The 20586-nt window shown below is 43.0% G+C and overlaps 1 protein-coding gene across 1 annotated transcript in view; it reads left to right on the top strand.

The window, feature by feature from the left end:
• The window catches only part of KCNB1 (potassium voltage-gated channel subfamily B member 1), a 235896-nt gene that overhangs the window by 18868 nt on the left and 196442 nt on the right, over positions 1 to 20586 (top strand). Inside the window, exon 2 of the mRNA XM_006018148.2 lies at positions 279 to 958. Within this exon, the coding sequence (XP_006018210.1) occupies positions 392 to 958 (567 nt within the window). The 5' untranslated portion in view covers positions 279 to 391. The remainder of the gene's footprint in view (positions 1 to 278; positions 959 to 20586) is intronic.

The raw sequence follows: 20586 nt of genomic DNA, 5'->3' as shown, positions 1-20586 counted from the left end.
CCCCTCCGCCGGGGTGCGGCTCGGCTGGGCCCGGCCGGCAGGCAGCGAGCGGCTCCCGTGGCCCTGGTCAGTTTCAGCACCAGGAGGCCGAACAGCGCCCGACGCTCTCCCGCAGCCGGGCGCAAAGCAGATTAAACGAGCTATTTGTTCGTCTGATTAATGGATAAAGCCGCCGGCTCGGCCTGAAGGAGGCTCTGCTTATTGTGTAGGTCACCCGCAGCCCCACGCACAGCGGCAGGAGCATGAAAATGATCCATGGCTTGGTTTCTCTCTTGCAGCTCTTCAGCATGGAGGGGAAGGAGAACAGGTGAAGCGACCCGGCTCTGAAGAGTGAGCGTCCTGCCCAGCCACCCCTCGAAACCCACCCCCGTAGAGCCTTGGGGAGACAGAAATGCCTGCGGGGATGAATAAGCATGGATCTCGGTCTACTACCTCTTTGCCTCCAGACCCCATGGAGATCGTTCGGAGCAAGGCCTGCTCCCGCAGGGTCAAGCTGAATGTGGGGGGTCTGGCGCATGAAGTTTTATGGAGAACCCTGGACAGGTTGCCACGGACCAGACTGGGTAAGCTCAGAGACTACAACACTCATGAATCCCTCATGGAAATATGTGATGACTATAACCTGGAGGAGAACGAGTATTTCTTTGACAGGCACCCGGGGGCATTTACTTCAATCTTGAACTTCTACCGCACGGGCAAGTTGCACATGATGGAGGAGATGTGTGCTTTGTCCTTCAGCCAAGAACTGGACTATTGGGGGATCGATGAGATCTATCTGGAGTCATGCTGCCAGGCGAGATACCACCAGAAGAAAGAGCAAATGAATGAGGAGCTGAAGAGAGAAGCTGAGACACTGAGGGAAAGGGAAGGAGAGGAGTTTGATAACACCTGCTGCGCGGACAAAAGGAAAAAACTCTGGGATCTTCTAGAGAAACCCAACTCTTCAGTAGCGGCCAAGGTAACTTCTTGAGTCACTGTTCTGTTTTTGCTGGTCACAGGTCTTGTAAGAGGTAGTTTGCTGCAAGAGGCTCTCAAGCAAACTGGGGGGCACTGTGCAGACATACCTATCTTTCAGTCTGGTACTACTGCCCATCACCCAAGTGTCTGGGGGCCTTCCATATAAAATTGATTAGTGATAGAGCAGTCCTTTGTGGCCTTCATTGGGTCCCTAGCTCTTCTCCCTCTCTGGGTTAGATCCCTCCCTTCATGTGTAAATGTTACTCTGTACTCCACACACTTCTTCGCTGCTCATATGGAACAGGGTAAGGAACATGCATGCATGCATACACTCACACGCACATCTGTATATATTTTAACGGTAGATTAAAGAGCTGAAGAAGAGCAAAAAATGATTGAATGGATTCTAATGCTGGAATATGTGAAATGATGAACACCAGAAGTGCAACCATGTTAATTTAACCTTCAGCATGGCTTGTTTTACCCAACTTTTGCCATTTTTTCCTGAGTTTAAGATGTGCATGCTGCTATGACAATGCCTTAAGACAAGACCAGATGAACAGATGTCCATCTGGGGCCCAAAATGTTCATGATCTCTGTAAAGTTTACTGTGAGTTATGGTAGGTTTAATTGAACTAGTAGAAATGAAAGCGAGTCTCTCAGGGTACAGTTATTAGAAATCATTTCTAACTACCTGGTCTTAAGTAGTGATGCTACACTAATAAAATCTGTCATCTAAGGCTTATCTTAACATTTCAAGGTAAAATATGACTTCTGAGAGTCTCTTGCAAACTTTCACTCTTCAGATCTTCTAAAAACAATGATTTGACTCTGTCTTTTACCTGCTTCCAGCATATTTCACTTTCTGCCTCTTATAATACTATTGATGGTCCAGTAGTTGAAGTCTGGGTTTGAACTTGTTACACTTTGTATTCAGTGCTTGTATTTGTATACTTTCAAAGATCACAGTGCTGAGAAATTGGTGTCATAGTTGACAGCTAATTAGGTGCTTCACTTAATGAGCACCCTTGCAGTTGCACATTTCTATTGGTGATGAAACCTCAGCAACCAAGTGCAGAGATTTGGTAACTGAAGGGACAAAAATGAAGACTAGGAGGTTGAAAAATGCAGCAGAAAGGATGGAAACCTTGAAAATTCTGGGATCAATATTTCCACTAAACTTCTATAAAACAAAAGGAAATCTGAGCTATTTCTGTCAATGTCATCATCTTGTCATATGTTCCTGTATGCAAATTGCAGCTTTGTCCCTGCCGCGCGGATTATATTCTTTCTAAAATGGGCTTTTTCCATTGTAACACTGCAGGTAGAAACAAAAGTGTCTTTTAGAGTTCAGGGAAGACATTTCACAGTGTTGAGGGGGAGGGGCAAATGTGGATTAATGATTTACTTTGGAAGGGAAAAGGAAAGGTGTGTTACTTTGAACGGCTTATTACTTTTTTTTTTTTAATGGCAGAAGGAGCCACCAAATGTCTCTTGATTTTAAATGGCACAGATGACGGTGTGCTGAACACATTAATAATTTATAAGGATATTTTGGCACTGTTCTGGAATCCTGAAACGCAGGCCTCGGGCTTAGTTGGCTGTGGCACCAAATCAAAATCCATTAGACTGTCGATGTTTGTGATTTACTGTATATAAGCAGGGGTCACTCTTGGTGGCTAAGTATCTTTTGTGATTTACCAGTGAAACCACTCCAGATTTGTCTTCTGAGAAAATTCTCAGAGTGAATGCATTCACCGTTGCTCACCTTGGACTAAATTAGAGTGAACTACCAATGCATTATTGTCTTTCCCAGCTTAGCTACCACTTTGAGGTTCAGTTGTTATAATGATAGAGCTGGTACTGTAAGTTGTCAATCTTCAAGTATGTCAGCAATTCTCAAATACAGATTCTGGACATTTTAACTGTAGCAAGGAAACTGGGCATGATTAATTATTAGTTTGCTAGTCAGAGAAAAGCCTTGTAACCCTATACTTTATTCCTTTCTTTCTCTGCTCCTGAATACCTCCCCTTTCACACTAAAATCTGTGCTTGAGCTCATACATCATGTATTGTTTGCATGGCTAACTTTCCCTTGAGAGCTCATTCCATACATTGTACTGACTGGGCCCAATCAGGAAGTATTTACACAGGCAAAGACCTGACCTAAATCACTGGAAGCTTGACTATGCTAAGGATTTGAGGGGTCTGGCCCATTATTTTGCCAAACAATTACACTCAGGGATCAGTTCTGTTCTTTTAAAGTTGATCTTACTGCCAGGCTTGTCGTGGGTCCTGTCAGAGCCAGCAACCTCTAGGTAATTTCCTGCTAGTTTAGCCTCATTCAGTTTTCTTCTTAGAACCAAAAGGATTCTGCTTTGCTAGCATTATTTACTCTCCACAGCATATAAACCTCTCTTATGGAGAGGGAATACAAATGAATTCCTGAAGCTGAGGTTCAGTTAATCATCTCTAACTGGTTCCTTATACACCTATGCTTTATTTTTACAGTCGGTTCAGACTGAAATACTTGACAAAATCTTTCACACACTTCCAAATTTCTTCCTTGCCCAGTGGAACCCTCATCTCTTCCTTTTCCCATCCACTGTCTCCAGGGCCACCGTAGCCTGTTTTGCATGCCCTATCAGGAAGGTGGACTGGGAACATCTGTGCTAGGACCCCAACGATGGTGAACTATGCTTAGGCAGGGCAAAGCCAGGGGGAACTCTTTTAGAAGTCCATATTGGTTGTGACATGCAAGTCAGTCATCTGACCTAGCTATACAGGTTAAGCAAGCTACCTCTGGGCTTTCCCAGAAAAGATGTTTCCAGGTAAATATCAGCCCATTCTACAGGGCCTTGTTCATGCCCTAAAGGTTAAACAGGTTGCCAGAATGGAGGTTTTTCCCTCAGGCAAGGACCCCTGGTTTTTTGCTTTCCTCTTTAGCATGGAATATGGTCTACTTCCTAGGATCCCTTTGAGAATGTTTTACTTAACACGTGCCCTGCCACTGCAGCCACCAATGCACTGGTGGCACCCTCCTCTCTTCCTGTGTAGGGGTTTTTTTGGGGTGCTTTTGTATTTATAGTATGCTGAAGGAGACAGGGTGGACCTCCTGTGAACCCTTTTGGACAGATGATTGCCTGCAACTGCATGGTTCAGGAGGTCCCTTCCAGTCTGATGCTCCTAGAAAAAGTCACAGATATGGGTGTTTGCTGCTTCCTCTTGTTAAGCAGGTTTTAAAAATTCAGCAAAGGATTGTAATGCTTATTCTTACATAAGCCAGTGATTAAAGCCATCAACATTCAATATCTTGCTTTAGTCCCACCATCTGATGATGCAAAAAGACTTTGAATGTATTCTGTTCTGACCCTTAATATCGCTCTGTCATTGTGGCTATTCTAATATTTTTCTTGGCAATACTTAATCCAACTACTGAATAATAATGTTATTGTAGAACACCTGCTAGGTAACTGGACCCAGTTCTAACCTAACACAATCATTATAGACAGAGATGGATCATACAATGTATATCATGGGAGGAAGGGATTTTTTTTTTTAAAGAAAAGAGAGTGGAAATGAAGGAAATAAAAAAAAAAAAAATACCCGTACTAAACAACACCTCCTCTGGGTTTCCCCATATACTTTTCCCCCCCCCTAATTTGTCTGGCTTTTAGACTAACCATCTTAGGGCAAATAATGTCTAATTTATATCTCATGCCATGCTGAGCACATCATTAGTGCCTCAAACATAGGAATAGTGTTGTTAAACAGATTTCATAATATCCAGTCCCCTGAGAGACTCTAGATATTTAAGACCTGCTCTGGAGAACTCTAAAAAAATAGAAATTACTGTCTGGCTGTTGATGATATTTCTTTTAAGACTTGAAGAATATGCCAGATTTTTTTTCTTAACCCTTTTTCTGCCTGGTTTCCTCACACGATCATACTCAGAGCACCCAGATCCTTAGTGATAGGTGCTACAGAGATGTATAATAATTCCTATTTCCATTCTTTCATGCACACAATTACACTCCTGACCTCCACTATGGGGTAATGCAAAGAATTTTCCCTGGGTTTATTTTTATACAGTAGTAGTTCCACTGAACTTTGGTCAACCCAATTGTATTCTATGGAAATATTTATGTGCATAAAGTTATTTGCTCATTGCAAAAGCCTGTAGGACTAAAGCCATAGGCTGCTCTCCATCATATAAATAAGTCTGTTTGATAAAACCTTCCATTTATTTTCTTATCACCTAGCTCTAATTCTAATGGGCTCCTTTAATAGATCAGTTTCTTATGTCTACTGTGGCTGTTTTACCCTTTGCCACCTGAATTACTCGCCATAATTGTAGTCAATGCTGCCTTGTGCTCCTGTGATTACTGATCTATTCTCTTTTTATTTTTATACATGTCCCAGTCTTTCTTGGAGCTTGTTCGTATATAATATTCTTAATGCTTTCTCCTTTGTGACTGGATTGCTCGATAGCTCTGCACTTAACCACATAGGCCTCTGTTGCTCTCGCTTCTATTTGGATTTAACTAAGACTAAAACCCAACAATTTGCAGATCCTTTCTTAAACAGCTTTTTTTTGCAGGTACACTTCCCTTGCACTTCCCTCCAAAGCATCCTTTCCAGTTGTCATAAGTAGAAGGTCTGTACTCTTCTTCCAGCAATGCCAGGATCAACGGAGGCTTCAAGTTCTTTGATGGTGACTTAAATCCCAACCACGCCATTCATTCATGGAAGACATATCTATATTAGCAGTTCTGCTAGTAGCTTTCTTGCCTGCTGTGCTGAAGCCCCTCATGTAGATGACTATACTAGTAAAAAGGGCTGATTGGCCAGTATTGCTTGTTTTGCTCACAGAAGCTTGTTCTTCTAAACCAGCACGGAGATCGGAAGTACTGAGGCCACAGTAGAAGCACTATTCCCAAAGAATATACTAGTGGTCCTATACCAGTTAGGCATTCCTAGTGGAGACCTGGCCCCAGTGATCTCTGGCCAGGCATTAATTCTCTTTGTGTTGCTGTCAGCTGTAAAGCTGGCTCATGACCAGGGATTCCCTGGGAACCCCGGGCTGCATTTGGTCCAAGTTTTCCTGTAAAAATAAATTACAAAAGAAGTCAGCTAAGCTCTTCAATTTGCATATTTGGCTCATTTACTAGAATTGTGGCCTTGAAACATCTAGGCCTTTCAGACAAGTCTGCAAGGAAACTATTGTCTTGCCTCTTAAGGGAAAAATCCTCTAGGTTCCACAGATTCTTATCCTGCTCTATAATGGAGAAATTAAACTATCCCTGAGGGAAAAAAACCTCTGATCTTACAGACTTCCCAGTAGGAGCAGACCCTATACACTTTTTTTTTCCAGTCCCGAGGACCAAAAGCAGCATGTCAAAATCGCCCACATTACCCTGTCCCTGAAAAGCTTCTCCTCATCTTGCCAAACCAAGTGAAATGCCTGTACCCTTTTTTTTCCTCCTGCAGGTGCACTCCTTCTGTCTCTTTTATGCTGCCTTCCCTCCCTGCATTATTAGGAGTATAACTATCATAATCCATCAGTTCTGGTGTGCCAAATGCCCATTCAGTCTCCTGTTTCTGCCATGTCTCTGCTGTTGCGGCATTATCACATTTATCCTTGAAAACATGCAACTTCAATTCAGTAATCTTATTATGCATGCCTCTACATCTGCACAACAGCTTTTCTTTCTAGGCTGCCCATTTCTCTATGCTGTTAATCTTTGGATGCATTACTTTGGGATTAAAGAGGCTCCTCTACAAATCTCTTTTATTTTATTTTATTTTATTTTATTTTATTTTATTACTATTAATAATAATAGTCTGAGCTGTACTTGCCACTTTGGAATTCTACTTTTCCAAAAGAAATTAGCTCAATTATTTCCTAGTGTTTCACTTCCCATGGTACAGTTGGCCAAGACTCTAGAAAAGTCTTTCCCCCGCTATGTTCTGCCTTCCAAAAACAAGGGGCGTGTGTTATTTGGGGGCATGTGGTATGCAAGAAGATATGGTATCTTGAGCTCACTTAGGCAAATTCAGGACTAGTGACTTCTGTGGAGTCATGCCACTTTTATAAGGATGGAATTAGAGCCAGTATTCTGCAGTTTTGATGCAAGGTTTGTAAGGGCGGGGGGCAGGGGGGGACAGGCAAGGGGAGGCACAATTCTGCTCAGTCCATTGGCCCTTTATCCCCAGATGTGCTGTTCGTTGCAGCACTGCCCTGCCCAGCTTCTATACCTGGGCAGAAGTGCAACGCTTCCCCTGCCATGGTAAAAACCTCTCAGGGGGCAATTCTGGCATCTCCTCCAAGTTGGCACCTGAGGCTGGCACCCCACTCGCTCCTCCCTAGTTATGTTACTAACTGAAAGAGATCTTAGATGTTTGGGAATTCTCCCCCGACAGAAAATGTAGTTTCTGTAAAGTCAAAATTAGCTCCAGGATAATTTCAGTTTTGCTGAAATGTTTCCATTTTCCATCGGAAATCAAGTGGAAAGTTGTTTCAGGACTGTTTGAATCACATTTGAATACTTCATTGTGCTGAACTGCTGCACAACACTTGCTTTTGGATCAGCTCAATAAGAGTTAAATGGCACAGTGCCTACAGAAGCTGCCAGGCTCTCTCCTATAGGACAAGCTCTATGGAGGAGGATGTCTCCCACAATGCGATGTGAAATTACCTCTAACCAGTCCTGTATGTGGTGCATTAGGGAATTGCATGGCTCAGAGAATCATGGGAGTTGTAGTCTGGGCAGAAAGCTTGGCCCCTGGTGGGAAACGGGGGCTTTTGAGCTCTCAAGCTAGAGGTCTTATGACATGAGGCAATGCACATTAGTGGAAACATTTAGTTAAATGCTGAATTTACACAGTGAAAGTATTTTGGGTTGAAATGAAATCCTTTTATGTTTTCAGATTTTTTTTTTTTCTTGTTTAATTTCCTTTCTAATAAAATTTCAGCCTTTCAACTTTTCATTCTGATTTGGGATTAAAAGATATGTCAAAACGTGCGCATTTTCTACAGAATGAAAACTCTACCTTTCGCTGTATTCTCAATGCAGGTGATTCTTGCTGCTGATGTTCATGGGCAGGGGGAGGAAAAAGCTCTGGGTCTGGTTTTCAGAGTCTAGGCATGCTGTCACGCACAGAAGCAGTGTGTACACTGATTGCTAATTATGGTCAGCAGAATGTGTTATTACTGGATCGGTACATGCGTGTTGTAGCTGCACTAAAAAGCAAAGCATGTGGTAGAACCCTTAAATGGTCTGAAAGCTGCTTCCTTTTGATTTTTTTTTTTTTTTTCAAATGAAATCTTTGATTTTAATTCAGTCTAATTTTCAGAGTAAACATGACACTTAGTCATCAATTCTTTTTGTTGTTTGCCCCTTTTAATCAGGGCAGCCAAAATTCCCTTTGAATTTTTCCCTCCCATAAAGCCCCAGAGGGAGCAGAATAATCTAATGTTACTTTTACAATGTATTGCTATTTGTCATTACTAATAGCAAAATATTTAGATCACCAAAAGTTCCCTGCTGATCACTTAAGTTCTTGTAATAAACACAGTCAATATGATTTACACTATGGAGGTATCTGGCAGTAACAGAAGAGGCAAACACAGCCCATCAACACATTAATATTAGTCTCACCCAGAGAAGTGAGGGCCTGCTTCAGCTTCCTCTAAACTCAGTGGAGTCTTACCCCAGGGTCCAGGAAGCTCGACTCTGTCAGCATGCACCTAAAAGGACTTCTACATTGCAAGCATCTTCACCTTAGTCACCCGGTGAATTGGCTGAGTCCTTTCCTTACCCTTAGGGGAGCACAGAGCACTGAGGTAGTATCCAAATTCACCCCCTTCCCATAGTTTGGTGTCTTTAGTTACTCAATTCAATCGCAAAACCTGGAATTTAGCCTAAATGTCCTCCTGCAACTTGGCTCTTCTATAGCTTCCCTCCAAGACCTTCTCTGTTCTGGCTTTCCCTGCTTCCTTAAAATCAGGCTGGATGTAAGTGGTCATGACTTGGCAGTAACATGCCTTAAGGCAGTGATTTTAGTACCTGAAGTCTAGAGTGACTCTTCAGGAGAGGAAGGAGTTGCCATCCAAGGGTCTTTTGAGTCTGTTTCCCTATTACAGGCCCATAGTAAGCACTAGCATAAAAATACTAAAAGACTGATAGTTTCCAATTTTTCACAGCATTAGTGAAGGATCTTGTTCTGCTTCCTTTGAAGGTAAAACTCTGCTGAGTTCAATGGGAACATATTCTTATTGTAATAACTGCACCTACTGAGAGAAGCTCTCCAAGGGTTTTGACAAGGTGGCTTGCTTAAGTCTTGAAACACCTTGGGGATACAATATAAGTATTATCCCCCTCTTAAATAGAAGCTAAATGATTTGCCCAGGGTCACTCAGCAAGTCAGTGGCAGAGTCAGGAGGAAACGCCAGACAACTGACATGACTTGCTGCTCTAACCACTACAGAACACTGCACTTAACATGATTCTGTTTACTTTGCTTGGCCAAGCTTTCCAGGTACCCAAACTATCCTAATATGTGTTCTAGTATCCTGAGACATTACTGGAGGCACTACAAGATGACACTAAATGGCTGCTTTCTGAGTATTCTTCATTTGGGATTGTGGAGGTAAAAAGTTAAACCCATCCGCAACATAGGGAGTCGTATTTGTAAAATCCCAACCCTTATGGCAAAATCCTGGAGAACTTGACAGAATGAAAGACTGCATAGAAAGAGAACAGGATTCCACATAAGTTATCCCCCAAAATGTGTAGCTCTCAGTATAGAATTAAATCCTTTCCATACTGATAGATTTTTCAGAATTATCCTATGGAAATCTACAATAGGGGTTTAATTCTGTATTACGCTCTATGGAACAGCTACATTTTTCTGAAATATTTTTACACTCTAGTAAATTAGATGGAATTAAATTGATACGAAGGGTCTGTCTTACCAAGTACTAAATCATTAATCTATACAAGAAAGGTAGTGACATTTAATTAAAAGCATATCATATTTTATTAGCTGATTTTCCCCATATCCTCTTCTGCAAAAACAGTAAAATAAAAAATAACCTAAATCACTTGGAGGACAGCTTCACTCTGAAATTAATCTGTTTTATATAATTTCATGTTCAAATTCTGCAAATGAAGCCTGGCAATGATACTGTTAGCAAAAGGTCTCTTCAGTAAGTCTTCCAGTCTCTTAGTAAGAACAGTATTCCACGACAGTCAGTAAGACTCTTCATTTGGACAGACCCTTTTTCACATGAATTAGGAACCGAAGTCTGTGTGGCTTGACATTTTGAACACAATTAGTGGTGTTGCATCTGGGTTTTTTTCAAGGTCTGATTCCTTATGCTGTCCAGATATGAAACAGTATGTAGAAAAATAAATACTAGCATTCGATGCATTGTGAGGATTTATTTTGGATTTAGCCCTTTTCCCATCTGTTCACAAGTTTTTTTCCCTGATCTTGGTGAATGGTCTTTGTTGATTCACAGCGTGCACAGTCTGCAGGCTGTGATTGGTTGTGAATTTCCACTTCAGATGTTAACTCTTCAGCATGTATGAGAGGTCACATGACTTGCTTGTCAATGCCTCCTACTTCTTGATTAGATGACTGAAACTCAAATTTGACGCTAGAGAAAGTAATAGCTAAGAACAAATAACAAATGCTCTTTGTCGTTGTCTGAACACTTTTGAAGAACCTTTTGTGAAGACTAGTGTTCCTCCCTCATTCATTCCAGCACAAAGCGGTATGAAATCAGATGGAAATCTGCAATTTCATTCAAAAGCTCAAGGAAGGTCTTTTGTAGTACAGAAGCAGCTCTAGTTATCACAAACTGAATCTATCAAACCTGTGAATCCAAAGTGAATTTCTAGCCCCAAACCCACATTGGTTTTATTTGATCTGATTCCATTTGCCAGTGCCCATTTACTAACTGCTTGGATTTTTAAGTTTGTTTTGGGCAAACAGAATAAAGACTAATATAATCTCTCTCCCTGGTATTAATCAGTGAAAACATTTCAAAGTTCTAACTCCAAATTAAGTTTTAGTCGTTATAATGAAAATACTTAGTCCAATGGATCATTTGCCTAAAAGAATAAATTGAAGAACTGAGCAAAAGTTTAGGTAAGCCTCCCTACAAGGGCTTTTGAAACATGGATATTAATTGTAGAAGTATATATATTTAATGGCAGGTTTAATCTCCTATACATGTTTGCCATATCAGCTACCAGTGAACCTCTAACTTGTTTGTCTCTTACTATCTCTCTGCCTTAAGCACTACCATTTCTTGACTTCTCTGACTGCCAAATCTTAATTCCAGTGGACGGCCCCACTGTTTCCTCTAGACTCCTCGACATTTTCACATCAACAGACCAATAAGAGGGGGTGGGGGGAATCTAAGCACGTCTAACAAGTTTTCCAAGTGGCTGGGGTTTGTTTATTAGTTTGGTGTAACTACAAAAGGCCAACTCATCAAGTGGTGTAAATCAACATAGCAGTGAGGCCAGTGTTATGTCAGCTGAAGACTGGCTTATAAATTCCACAAGATGCTTGCTAGCAACAGGAGTTAATTGTAGATTTTTTTTTTTTAAACAAAAAAGTGATGGAACACACTGGTCAGCATGGCACAGAAATGAGTGCCTTTGGGTTTCAGCTATCCAAGCAGTCATTTCAAGATATGGCCTATCCAATCCCTGTGGAAGTCGATAGCAATTTATATCTTGGGTCTTTGTCTAATCTCTCCCATAGTGTCTGATGCCTTTAATATATTTATCCTTGCAGTGCCTATTTGAAAGGGGAAAGTGCTTTTGCCCCCATTTTATGTGGGGGGAGCTGTGCTACAGAGAAAGCAAGTGGCTTGTCCAGTCATATGAGGAATCTGTGATGGGACAAGAACTAGGTTCCTAGCCTTACTATCCTCATTGTTGGATTAGCTTTCCTCTCATTGGCGCAGGAGCCAAACCATAATGTTTCACAAACACAAAGGAGGGAACATTATCAAAAGCAAGACCTCAGCATTTCTATAAAACTATATGAAAACCTATGTCTGAGAATGTCCTTAATACTGGGCAGGCTCACAGTCACAGTGCCTATCAGGGTGGTCAACCTGCAGCATGCTGCCGCAAATAGCACAGGGAACCTGTGTGTGGCACGTGGCAGATTGGGAAGGGGGACAGGCAGCACAGCACCAGATAGGGCCGGGAAAAGAAAACTGAGCAGCAAGTCAGGCAGGGAAGGGGAGCAGAGTGGCACTCGGGCAGGCTGTGGGACTTCTTTGTGGCACACTTGGTCCCCAGTGCATTAGCCTGAGCTGTTCTAATATTCCTATTCTCAAAGCAACCATCCACTGCGCTGAGCATTTTTTCTTTTCATTTTTTCACTCCATGTGCATTCCTTAACTTTGCTGACCATGAGCTCTAGGTGCAACTTCTCATAATAGTTATGTCTGCCTATCCAAAACCCAGAAATTGAAGCAGTGTCCCCTTTCCCTGCCTACACCTTGACATTCTCCAAATTATGTCCTTCTCAAACACCTGAAGCAAAGTAGCACTATACTTCACCTGTTAAGTAGCTTGTCTGGATTTTGTTATCCTCAGTCCTGCAATCAGAATGTATTTATACCAAGAACATCTTGGTTTGTGCACTTGTTTTTGAACTCCAGGCTGAGTATGCCTTTCATATCATGAAAGAAGGAACTTTAGAAAAAAAGAAAGTATCTGCCATCAGCATGCAAGAGTTTACTAATAATACATAATAATTAACCTTGCAAGTCTTAGCTCCTTTCATCTAAGGATCTTCAAGTGCCTTACAAATACTAATTACGTAACACTCACAACAACTTGGTGAGGTGGATAACTATTATTATCAATCTACACTTTAAAAATGACACTGCAAAGGAAATAGTAAATAAGAAATTCTTCTTTGAGGTGCAGAATAGCAACCACAGACTTGTCTTAGAAAGATTGCACTAGCTGTTACTAGACTATAATTTTCCAGGTTTTTTTAAACATGTATCTGTCTATTCACTTTATTTTGTAGGTAACAATGAATTTGTGGCTGATAAATCTCTGAGACCAAGGTTGAAAATGTATTCTGTATTATTTACCTTTCTATAGAATATTATCGTTGTCATGAGAAAATTTACATTTAGCAGCAGAATTCAATTTAGCATCTTCCCAGCTTAAAAGAAAGCAAGGGTGGGTGGGTGAGTGTGTAGTTTTTTGCGGGGGGAATGATCCTCATTTTTCCCCCTTCTTTGAAAGAGTTTGCATTTGTTAACCTTTAGATTAAGGGAAAGGCTCACCTGTATTCTTTGTCTCTGCCTTTTGTTGATAAGATGAATTGAAAGTTGTGTGAATGTTGAAGCTGCTTGTTATCCTGACCAAGTATCATTCCAAAACAAGTTTTTGAATAAGGATGTAGCTTGGATTTTTATGTTTTTTTTTTTTTAAAGTAGATAATAAATACCTACTATCTGGCAGCAAAGCTAGGGACAGATATTACACATAAACTGGTATAAGTGATCGGAAACTAGTTCGGCTCTGTAACGCAACAGAAGTTCAATGCACATAAACTGCTTTCAAAATGGCCAAAACTGGCTCATTAAGATAAACCTGGATGGGTGTAGTGTCAGACGTTACTGATTTAGGTTAAATTGGTTTATTGAACTTTTGTTCCAGATCCCTTCCAGATACAAGTTAACTCGCAGTCCCTCAGCATCCCTGGATGCTTTGCACCTGCCCTGCAATCCCTCCCCTCGCAGGGTGGGTGGACTAGGTTTAGCCCAAGCTGTCTGCTCCCCCCCGGCTTCTGGCCTGAGCCATTTCAGGCCTGTTGCTGCATTTCTGGAATCAAAATGAATATCTGTTCACTTGCTTATTAGTTCAATCTATGCAGCTTAGACTAACCTGCGAAGATTGATTCAATTCAGCCTCAGGCTTTTCAACTGTCTGTACTTAGCCCAAATGTCCTGAAATGCCTCCTCTTTCCTAGCTACCCCTCTCATATTTCCAGCAAGCTGAATTACATGTAGGTCTTTCAGCATATGGCTATACTGAACCTCTAATCATTCTCATGCTAACTTTTGACTGATCACAGCAGGTGCCCCAGTATTTTGCTGCTAAGAGCTCAATCTTTTGAACATGGTACCTGTTACTATTAAGAAAGAACAATAGCAGCTTTTGTACGCATTGCTAAGGATATGCCTATCTGCTTTTGTGGTGCATGGAGACACAGACTCTATTAGTGCTGCAAGAGAGGACTGTGAGATAGCAATATAGACTTGATTTATTAGGCGGACTGAACACCTAGTGCTCCCCATGGCTTCATGGGCCCCCTGCAGGGCTGTGATCAGCAGGGAACCTGGTTTTCCCTGATAAAAATAGCAAATTCTGTGATTTAAAAAATTGCAAAATCCATGATAAAAATGAACAGCTCCCCCTCACTTCCCCACCAGCCCTGCTGGTGTCCGTCACTCCCTCCCACAACCTCCCTAGTCCTGCTGGTGCCCCACATCCCCCACCCACAGCTCCTGCTCTCCCAGTGCTGCTGGAGGGGGCCACCAACTGCCAGAGCTATGGGGCCAGAGACCTGGGTCCACAACCCCCTGCCCTGGCATAAGGCAGTGGCTGCCTCCGCGAAGTGGAGCCTGGCTTCCCACACTGCTGTGGGGTTGGGCAGGGGTGGGGCTGGCTCCCTTCTGTGGCATGCACTCCCGGGGGCAGAGGGGACCTGCGCCCCGCAGATGTGTGCATGGGGCAGAGGCTGTGCGCTGCCCCCTGTGAGTTCGGGCTCCCACACTGCTGCCCTTCCCCAGGGCCTTTGCAGTTCTGCAGGTGCAACTTGGCACTGCAAAGAACAACAGGGCCACGCAGGAAAGCTGCTTGCCACTGCGAACTCCATGCTGCCCTGTCAACGTGTCCGCTGCAAGCATGGCTGCAGCAGGGGCAGCAGTGTTGCGCACAGAGGATGCTTTGCCAGGGCAGTGCAGAGCTCACAGTGGCAAGCAGCTTTCCTGCGCGGCCCCACTGTTCTTTGCAGCACTGGATCACGCGCACTGGATCGCGCACACTGGGCTGTGGAGGCCCTGCGGGAGGGCAATAGGGCTGAAGCCTGAGCCCGAAGCAGGCAGCCTGCACTCACATCCTGGACACAGATCAGGCAACTCATCCCCTGCCCCCAGATAAGCCGCTCATGGCCCCATCCTGCTCCCTGCTGGAGCCCTGTGGCCCCAAGCCCCAGCCCTGCCCAACTCAGTCCCTCCCTCCCTATGGGGGTCTCAATCCCAACTACCTCCCCCCGTCACTTACCCGTGGAAGCTGCTCTCCAGGCTGCCTGGGGCCGTGTGCCCCCTGCCTGACTGCCCTTCTCCCGCTCCCTCCCAGCCCCTTGCAGACTAGAAACTCTGCCAGCCTGCAGGGAGCTCATCACGAAACTGCAAAATCCGTGGGTTTCTCCACTAAAATGAGAAATTTGCGTTTGCCTCCGGTAAAAGGTACAATTCATGGTTTTCTCTTTTTTTCCTGTGGGAAATGGGAAAACCCAGATCCCTGGTGATAAACTTCCAAGACTGAGAGCTGGCTAAAATTACTTCGGATTTTTTTTTTTTTTTTTAAAGCTAAATTTGGAATGGGTTCTTCCCAGAGGGCCTAATCCTTAGGTCCAAACTTAGGAGGTTTTGGCTAAATTCGCATTGATTTGGTGTCTGATAGCCCAGACTTACTGAAGCAGAGCTCCCATTTTTTTCAGTGAAGATTTTCAGGAGCAAGCCTGACCGCTTAAGTGTCAACAGCTCCAATACATGCTGTGCTCAGTCATCTCAAATTAGCAGTGTGGTTCAGGGTAGCTGTGCCTTTTCCTTGCTGTCACAGTAGGAAGATGTATCCCTAATATGGAACTAGATTTCATAGATTTCATAGACATTAGGGCTGGAAGGGACCTCGGAAGATCATCGAGTCCAGCTCCCTGCCCAAGGGTCAGGAAGTCAGCTGGGGTCATAGAATGCAGCATTTTAAATCAATTTAAAATGCAGAGTGTAATTTTATAGGAGTAACTTAAGACTCCTAACAATGCCAGTGAATCCAAATTAAATCTTGTTAAACACCTATAGTACTGGCCAAAACCAACTTCAGCATATTAAATTAACCTCCTGAAACATAAGATGTTTATTATGCCAGGCAAATCCATCTGGTCTCTCACTTGAGCGATGGCTGACTCAAGTTCAGTCTTTGCTGGTCACTGGAGCATGTATAACTTCATATTTCTGCATATTCATAAACTACAGAGTATATTAGGGATTTCAACAGCTGCTAAACTCTCCGACTAGTGAACAAATTCCTATTATTTTCCATCGCCGTTTTAAGTGGGGAAACTTAAAAAATTTTTTAAAGATAATATGGGTCGGGTCACTTTTCAGGAAGTCGTACAGATCTGTTACCTGGCATGTATACTCCTTTATAGAACGTACAATCTTTTTGTTGCATTCATATAACAATTAAAAAAATTGAGTCCTGGTTCATAGCTCCTAGGGAGTGCAACAATATGATTAATAAATGCAACCCATTTTAAAGAAGAAAAAGTGTGTTATCAAAAGGACCATTTTCAATGTCTGTAAGCATAAACCAGCTTAAGTCCACACTAATGTGGTCAATTTGTTTAAAATTTCATTGCAAATTAGCATAACCTTTTTCACTTATCTAGTAGGTCCATTCAAAACCTGCATCCTTTACCCCACAAGTCCTGATTTTCATTGCTTTGAATGGAGCAATGTATATCAGGAGCAGATGCATCAGCAGGATCTGAAGTAGTGAAAAGGCTAGAGAAATGTAAGACCCAGTGATTATGCACAGTTTTACTCCTAACGGTAAGTCAATTTGCCTACAGAGGAAATTTCTTGGGAAGTAAATTGGGGTGTAAATTTACAGTATGCCAGCTGCTCTACGTGGTCTCCTGGGGGGATATTTTTTTGGAATACCGTAGTGTTCATGGGAAAGCTAGAGAGTGACAATGGCACTGTAAAATCGCCACTTGTAGGGGAGTATCCCTAGGTAGACAAGTCCTAACAGTGTTTGTGTTAAACCAATATAATTAAACAACTGCAGCCTTGGATATGATCAGTCTTTCTCTGTGTGCTGATTTTAACTTTGCTTAGTAAGGAACCAGCAGAAACTAAACTGATATCAACTAACTAAAAGCAACTCAGGAGTGTCCACACGTGGCTTTTTGTACCAGTTTAACTAAAATAGAGTTGCTACTGTTGTCTTCTCGGTAGACATTATTTAGGCCTGACATTTTGAATGAATTAGGTAAGCATTTGCGTAAAAAAAAAAAAAAAAAAAAAAAGTGAATACCTAATTTTATATATACAATTACTGTGATTTAGTATGTAAATCAGGCAATTGAATATGCAAATGAATTTTGCAGTTTACATACACAATTACCCAATCTCCGTGTGGAAAAACAGGCTAATTGTGTGGGCAAATTAGATGTGTAATTGCACAGGGTGCAATTGTGTGTCTAAATGGTCTTCAGTACTTTTTGTCGTCATCTTCCTCAAGGCTTGCCATTTCTCTGCTCCTGCCCCCAATACTGCTTTCATTCCCCCTCTTGCTGTCTGCTCTGTCTCCTCAAACTCTCACAGATTGACTTGCATGTTTCTTTCGAATGGTTCCATAGACTTCAGGCTATGTCCTAAACCTGTTTTCCTATGTACACCATAATCGCTTGATGGATGTAAAGCTCTTTCTGAATCCCTCCTTGAAAGCTCACTTCTGTCCACAAAAGACTTTCAGTACTGGCCTCCTTACTGCATGATTTTTCATTCAAAATGTTCCTGATACATCAGCTATGTCTGCATTCAACCATAACTAGGACATCTGGCCATGGTCTGCTCCAGTATGTGGTGTGCCCTACACAGCTCCATTTAGGGGAGGATGAAAGGTAAGACAGGATTCCACAGGAAGGATTCCCTAACAGGTGAAACTCAGGGCAACTGTACCATTGACTTCTTGCATAATCTTGGGAGTCACTTAATCTCTATTCCCCACCTGTCTGTTTTATCTGTTCAGATTGTAATATCGGTGTACACTCTTTTGCTTTACCCACATACCACCCCAGGACACTGGAACTCTAATTTCACTGCCACTGTTAAACCACTTGTCTTAATTTTTGCCCTCTTACTTCTGTGTTTGTCTAATGCTGCATATGCTTGTGATGGTCCAAAGCAAAATATATAACGCTTAGCTTGGTCAAGTGTTTTGATGGCAACTTTCGGGCAAAATATCCTTGATGGCCCAGTCACTGCTTCCTTTTCTGATTGGCTCCTTAAACTGTTGTGATGTTCCAGTAGTTTAAAATAGAATAATGTCAGAGCACAGAGAACAAATGTGGCTAAGCTCTAGATGTTGCACCTGTTCTGAGATGTTTTTGAAGTGCTCTATGATTGTTTTCTTCATTAGTGGCCTGCTAAATTCTGGTAGGTGACAGATTAAACGGTCTAATGAATATGGATTATTTCAAATACTTCCCATAGGGACTTACTGGAACACAAAAGACTTTGGAGCAGTGAGATCTTTTCACAAGAGGAAAGTGCTAATATCAGAGCTGACAGGTAGAGCTTATTATTTCTGTCCCCATAGTGTCCTTAATAGACCCTATCAGACTCTCCAGATGGTACCATTTTTGATGAAGTGAAGAGTCCACTAATATCCTTCCAGCAGAGCATGTAAGCAGGGTGTTTCAGCTGTTGTTCCTTGTAGTTGCAGGGATTTCTTCTGCCTGAAAATGCAGTTGTATGTTCTTATGCACTTAACCTCAAGCATACCAGTTGTCTCACTGAAAGGGATGGGGCTGACACACTGGCTTCAAATTAAGTGCCTACTTAAGTGTCTTGAATTGGAACACTAGTCCGCTGCTCGTTTCACTAAGGCGGCTAAGAAACATCCACTCTAAATTACTGTGGGAGATCAGGAATTCTTCTTCCTTTCATTAATATTTTTAAAAAATGCTTGAGCCTAGTTTGTAAGTTGTAACATATCAAAGGCCTGGAGAGAGCTCTTCTGTGGAATAGCAGTTCAGGTATGTATATATATGTATATTAGGGGTGTGCGAAACAGGCCCTATTTGATTCGGATTTGGCCTGAATTGGGGACAGTGATTCGATTAGGATCACTGTCCCTGATTCGATTTGGCCGAATCCGAATCTGAAGATTCGATGCTGATTCGGATAATCCATGATTCGGACACAGATGCAGCTTTAAAAGTTTTTTCTACATACCTTGAGGTACCAGTGCGGCTTGTGATCGCTGTGATGCTGGACCAGAAGTGATTCTGGTCCACTTCCGGGTCTGCTGCTGAGCGTGCCAGGGAACCCTCCATGCTCCTGTGGGATGCTCTATGTGCCCCAGCATTGTAGCATTCATAAGCCGCCTGGTACCTTGAGGTATGTAGAAAAATGTATGTGTCCATGTCCAAATCTTTCCAAATCTCTCTGAATTGATTCGGAGGGTTCCAATTTGATTCAGAGAGATTAAAATGTTCTCTGATTCAATTCGGATTAAGAGATTCAGCCACCAAATCGGGCCGAATTGCCGCAGAATCAAATCGGGGACTGAAGCTTTGCACAGTCCTAATGTGTTTACCTTAACTGCTGTTCCACAGAAAAGCTCTCTTCAGCCCTTCGATATCTTCTAATATTGGCATAATCCCTGAAGTACATACATATTTTATTTCTGCCAGTGGCAACAACTGCCATATATATCGCCAGTGGTAACAAATGCCATACTTCAGGGGTATGCCAATGTTTGAAGATATCGAAGGCCTGGAGAGAGCTCTTCAGAGGCATGCCCCTGAAGTAAACTTATATATATTTGATTTCTGCTAGTGGCAACATGCCACATGTGTGTGTGTGTGTGTGTGTGTGTGTGTGTGTGTGTGTGTGTGTATTAGGCCTGTGCAAAGCAGCTAGTATTTGCTTTGGATTCAGATTCAGCTGATTCAGCGGACAGTGATTGGATTCAGTGATTCTAATCGCTGTCCCGAATTGATTCGGCCGAATCTGATTCAGAGATTCGGCTGCTGCTGAATCTTTGAATCACCCAGGCCCATCCCCTGCCTGGCAATGGCTCTCCCAGCCTGGCAATGGCTGCCTCACCTGCCCCAGCTCATGGCACTTGGAAAAAAATGCCCCAACTCACTGGGTGCTGCTGGGTGGGGGGTGGGGTGGTGATCCCCACTGCTCCCCACTGTTCCACGCCACATGGGGGGCTCTACACAAACCCCCAGAAGCCCTGAGGCTGCTGCAGAAGCTGGTGAGCCCAGGGTTTTTATGGTTTTATTTTTTTCTTAAAGGGCTAGAGTTGGGGCAAGTGGGGCAGTCGTGGAGGTTGGGGGAGTGGGTGGGGATCAGGGGGCTTGTGCAGACCTCCCCATGTGGCATGGGGCAGTGGGGGGCAGTGGGGATTGCCCCCCTGCCAGGCAGCACCCGGTGAGTGCAGGCTTTTTTTTAAAGCACCGGGAGCTGGGGTGGGCAGGGCAGCCATGGTGGGGCTGGAGGAGCAGGCAGGGGGTGTGGGGGCTGGGGGGGGGGGCAGGGGGGGG

This window comes from Alligator sinensis, unplaced genomic scaffold (assembly GCF_000455745.1).
Source record: "Alligator sinensis unplaced genomic scaffold, ASM45574v1 scaffold115_1, whole genome shotgun sequence".
NCBI classification, from domain to species: domain Eukaryota; kingdom Metazoa; phylum Chordata; order Crocodylia; family Alligatoridae; genus Alligator; species Alligator sinensis.
The sequence above is the reverse complement of the archived record's forward strand: the minus strand, read 5'-3'. Positions and strand labels throughout refer to the sequence as shown.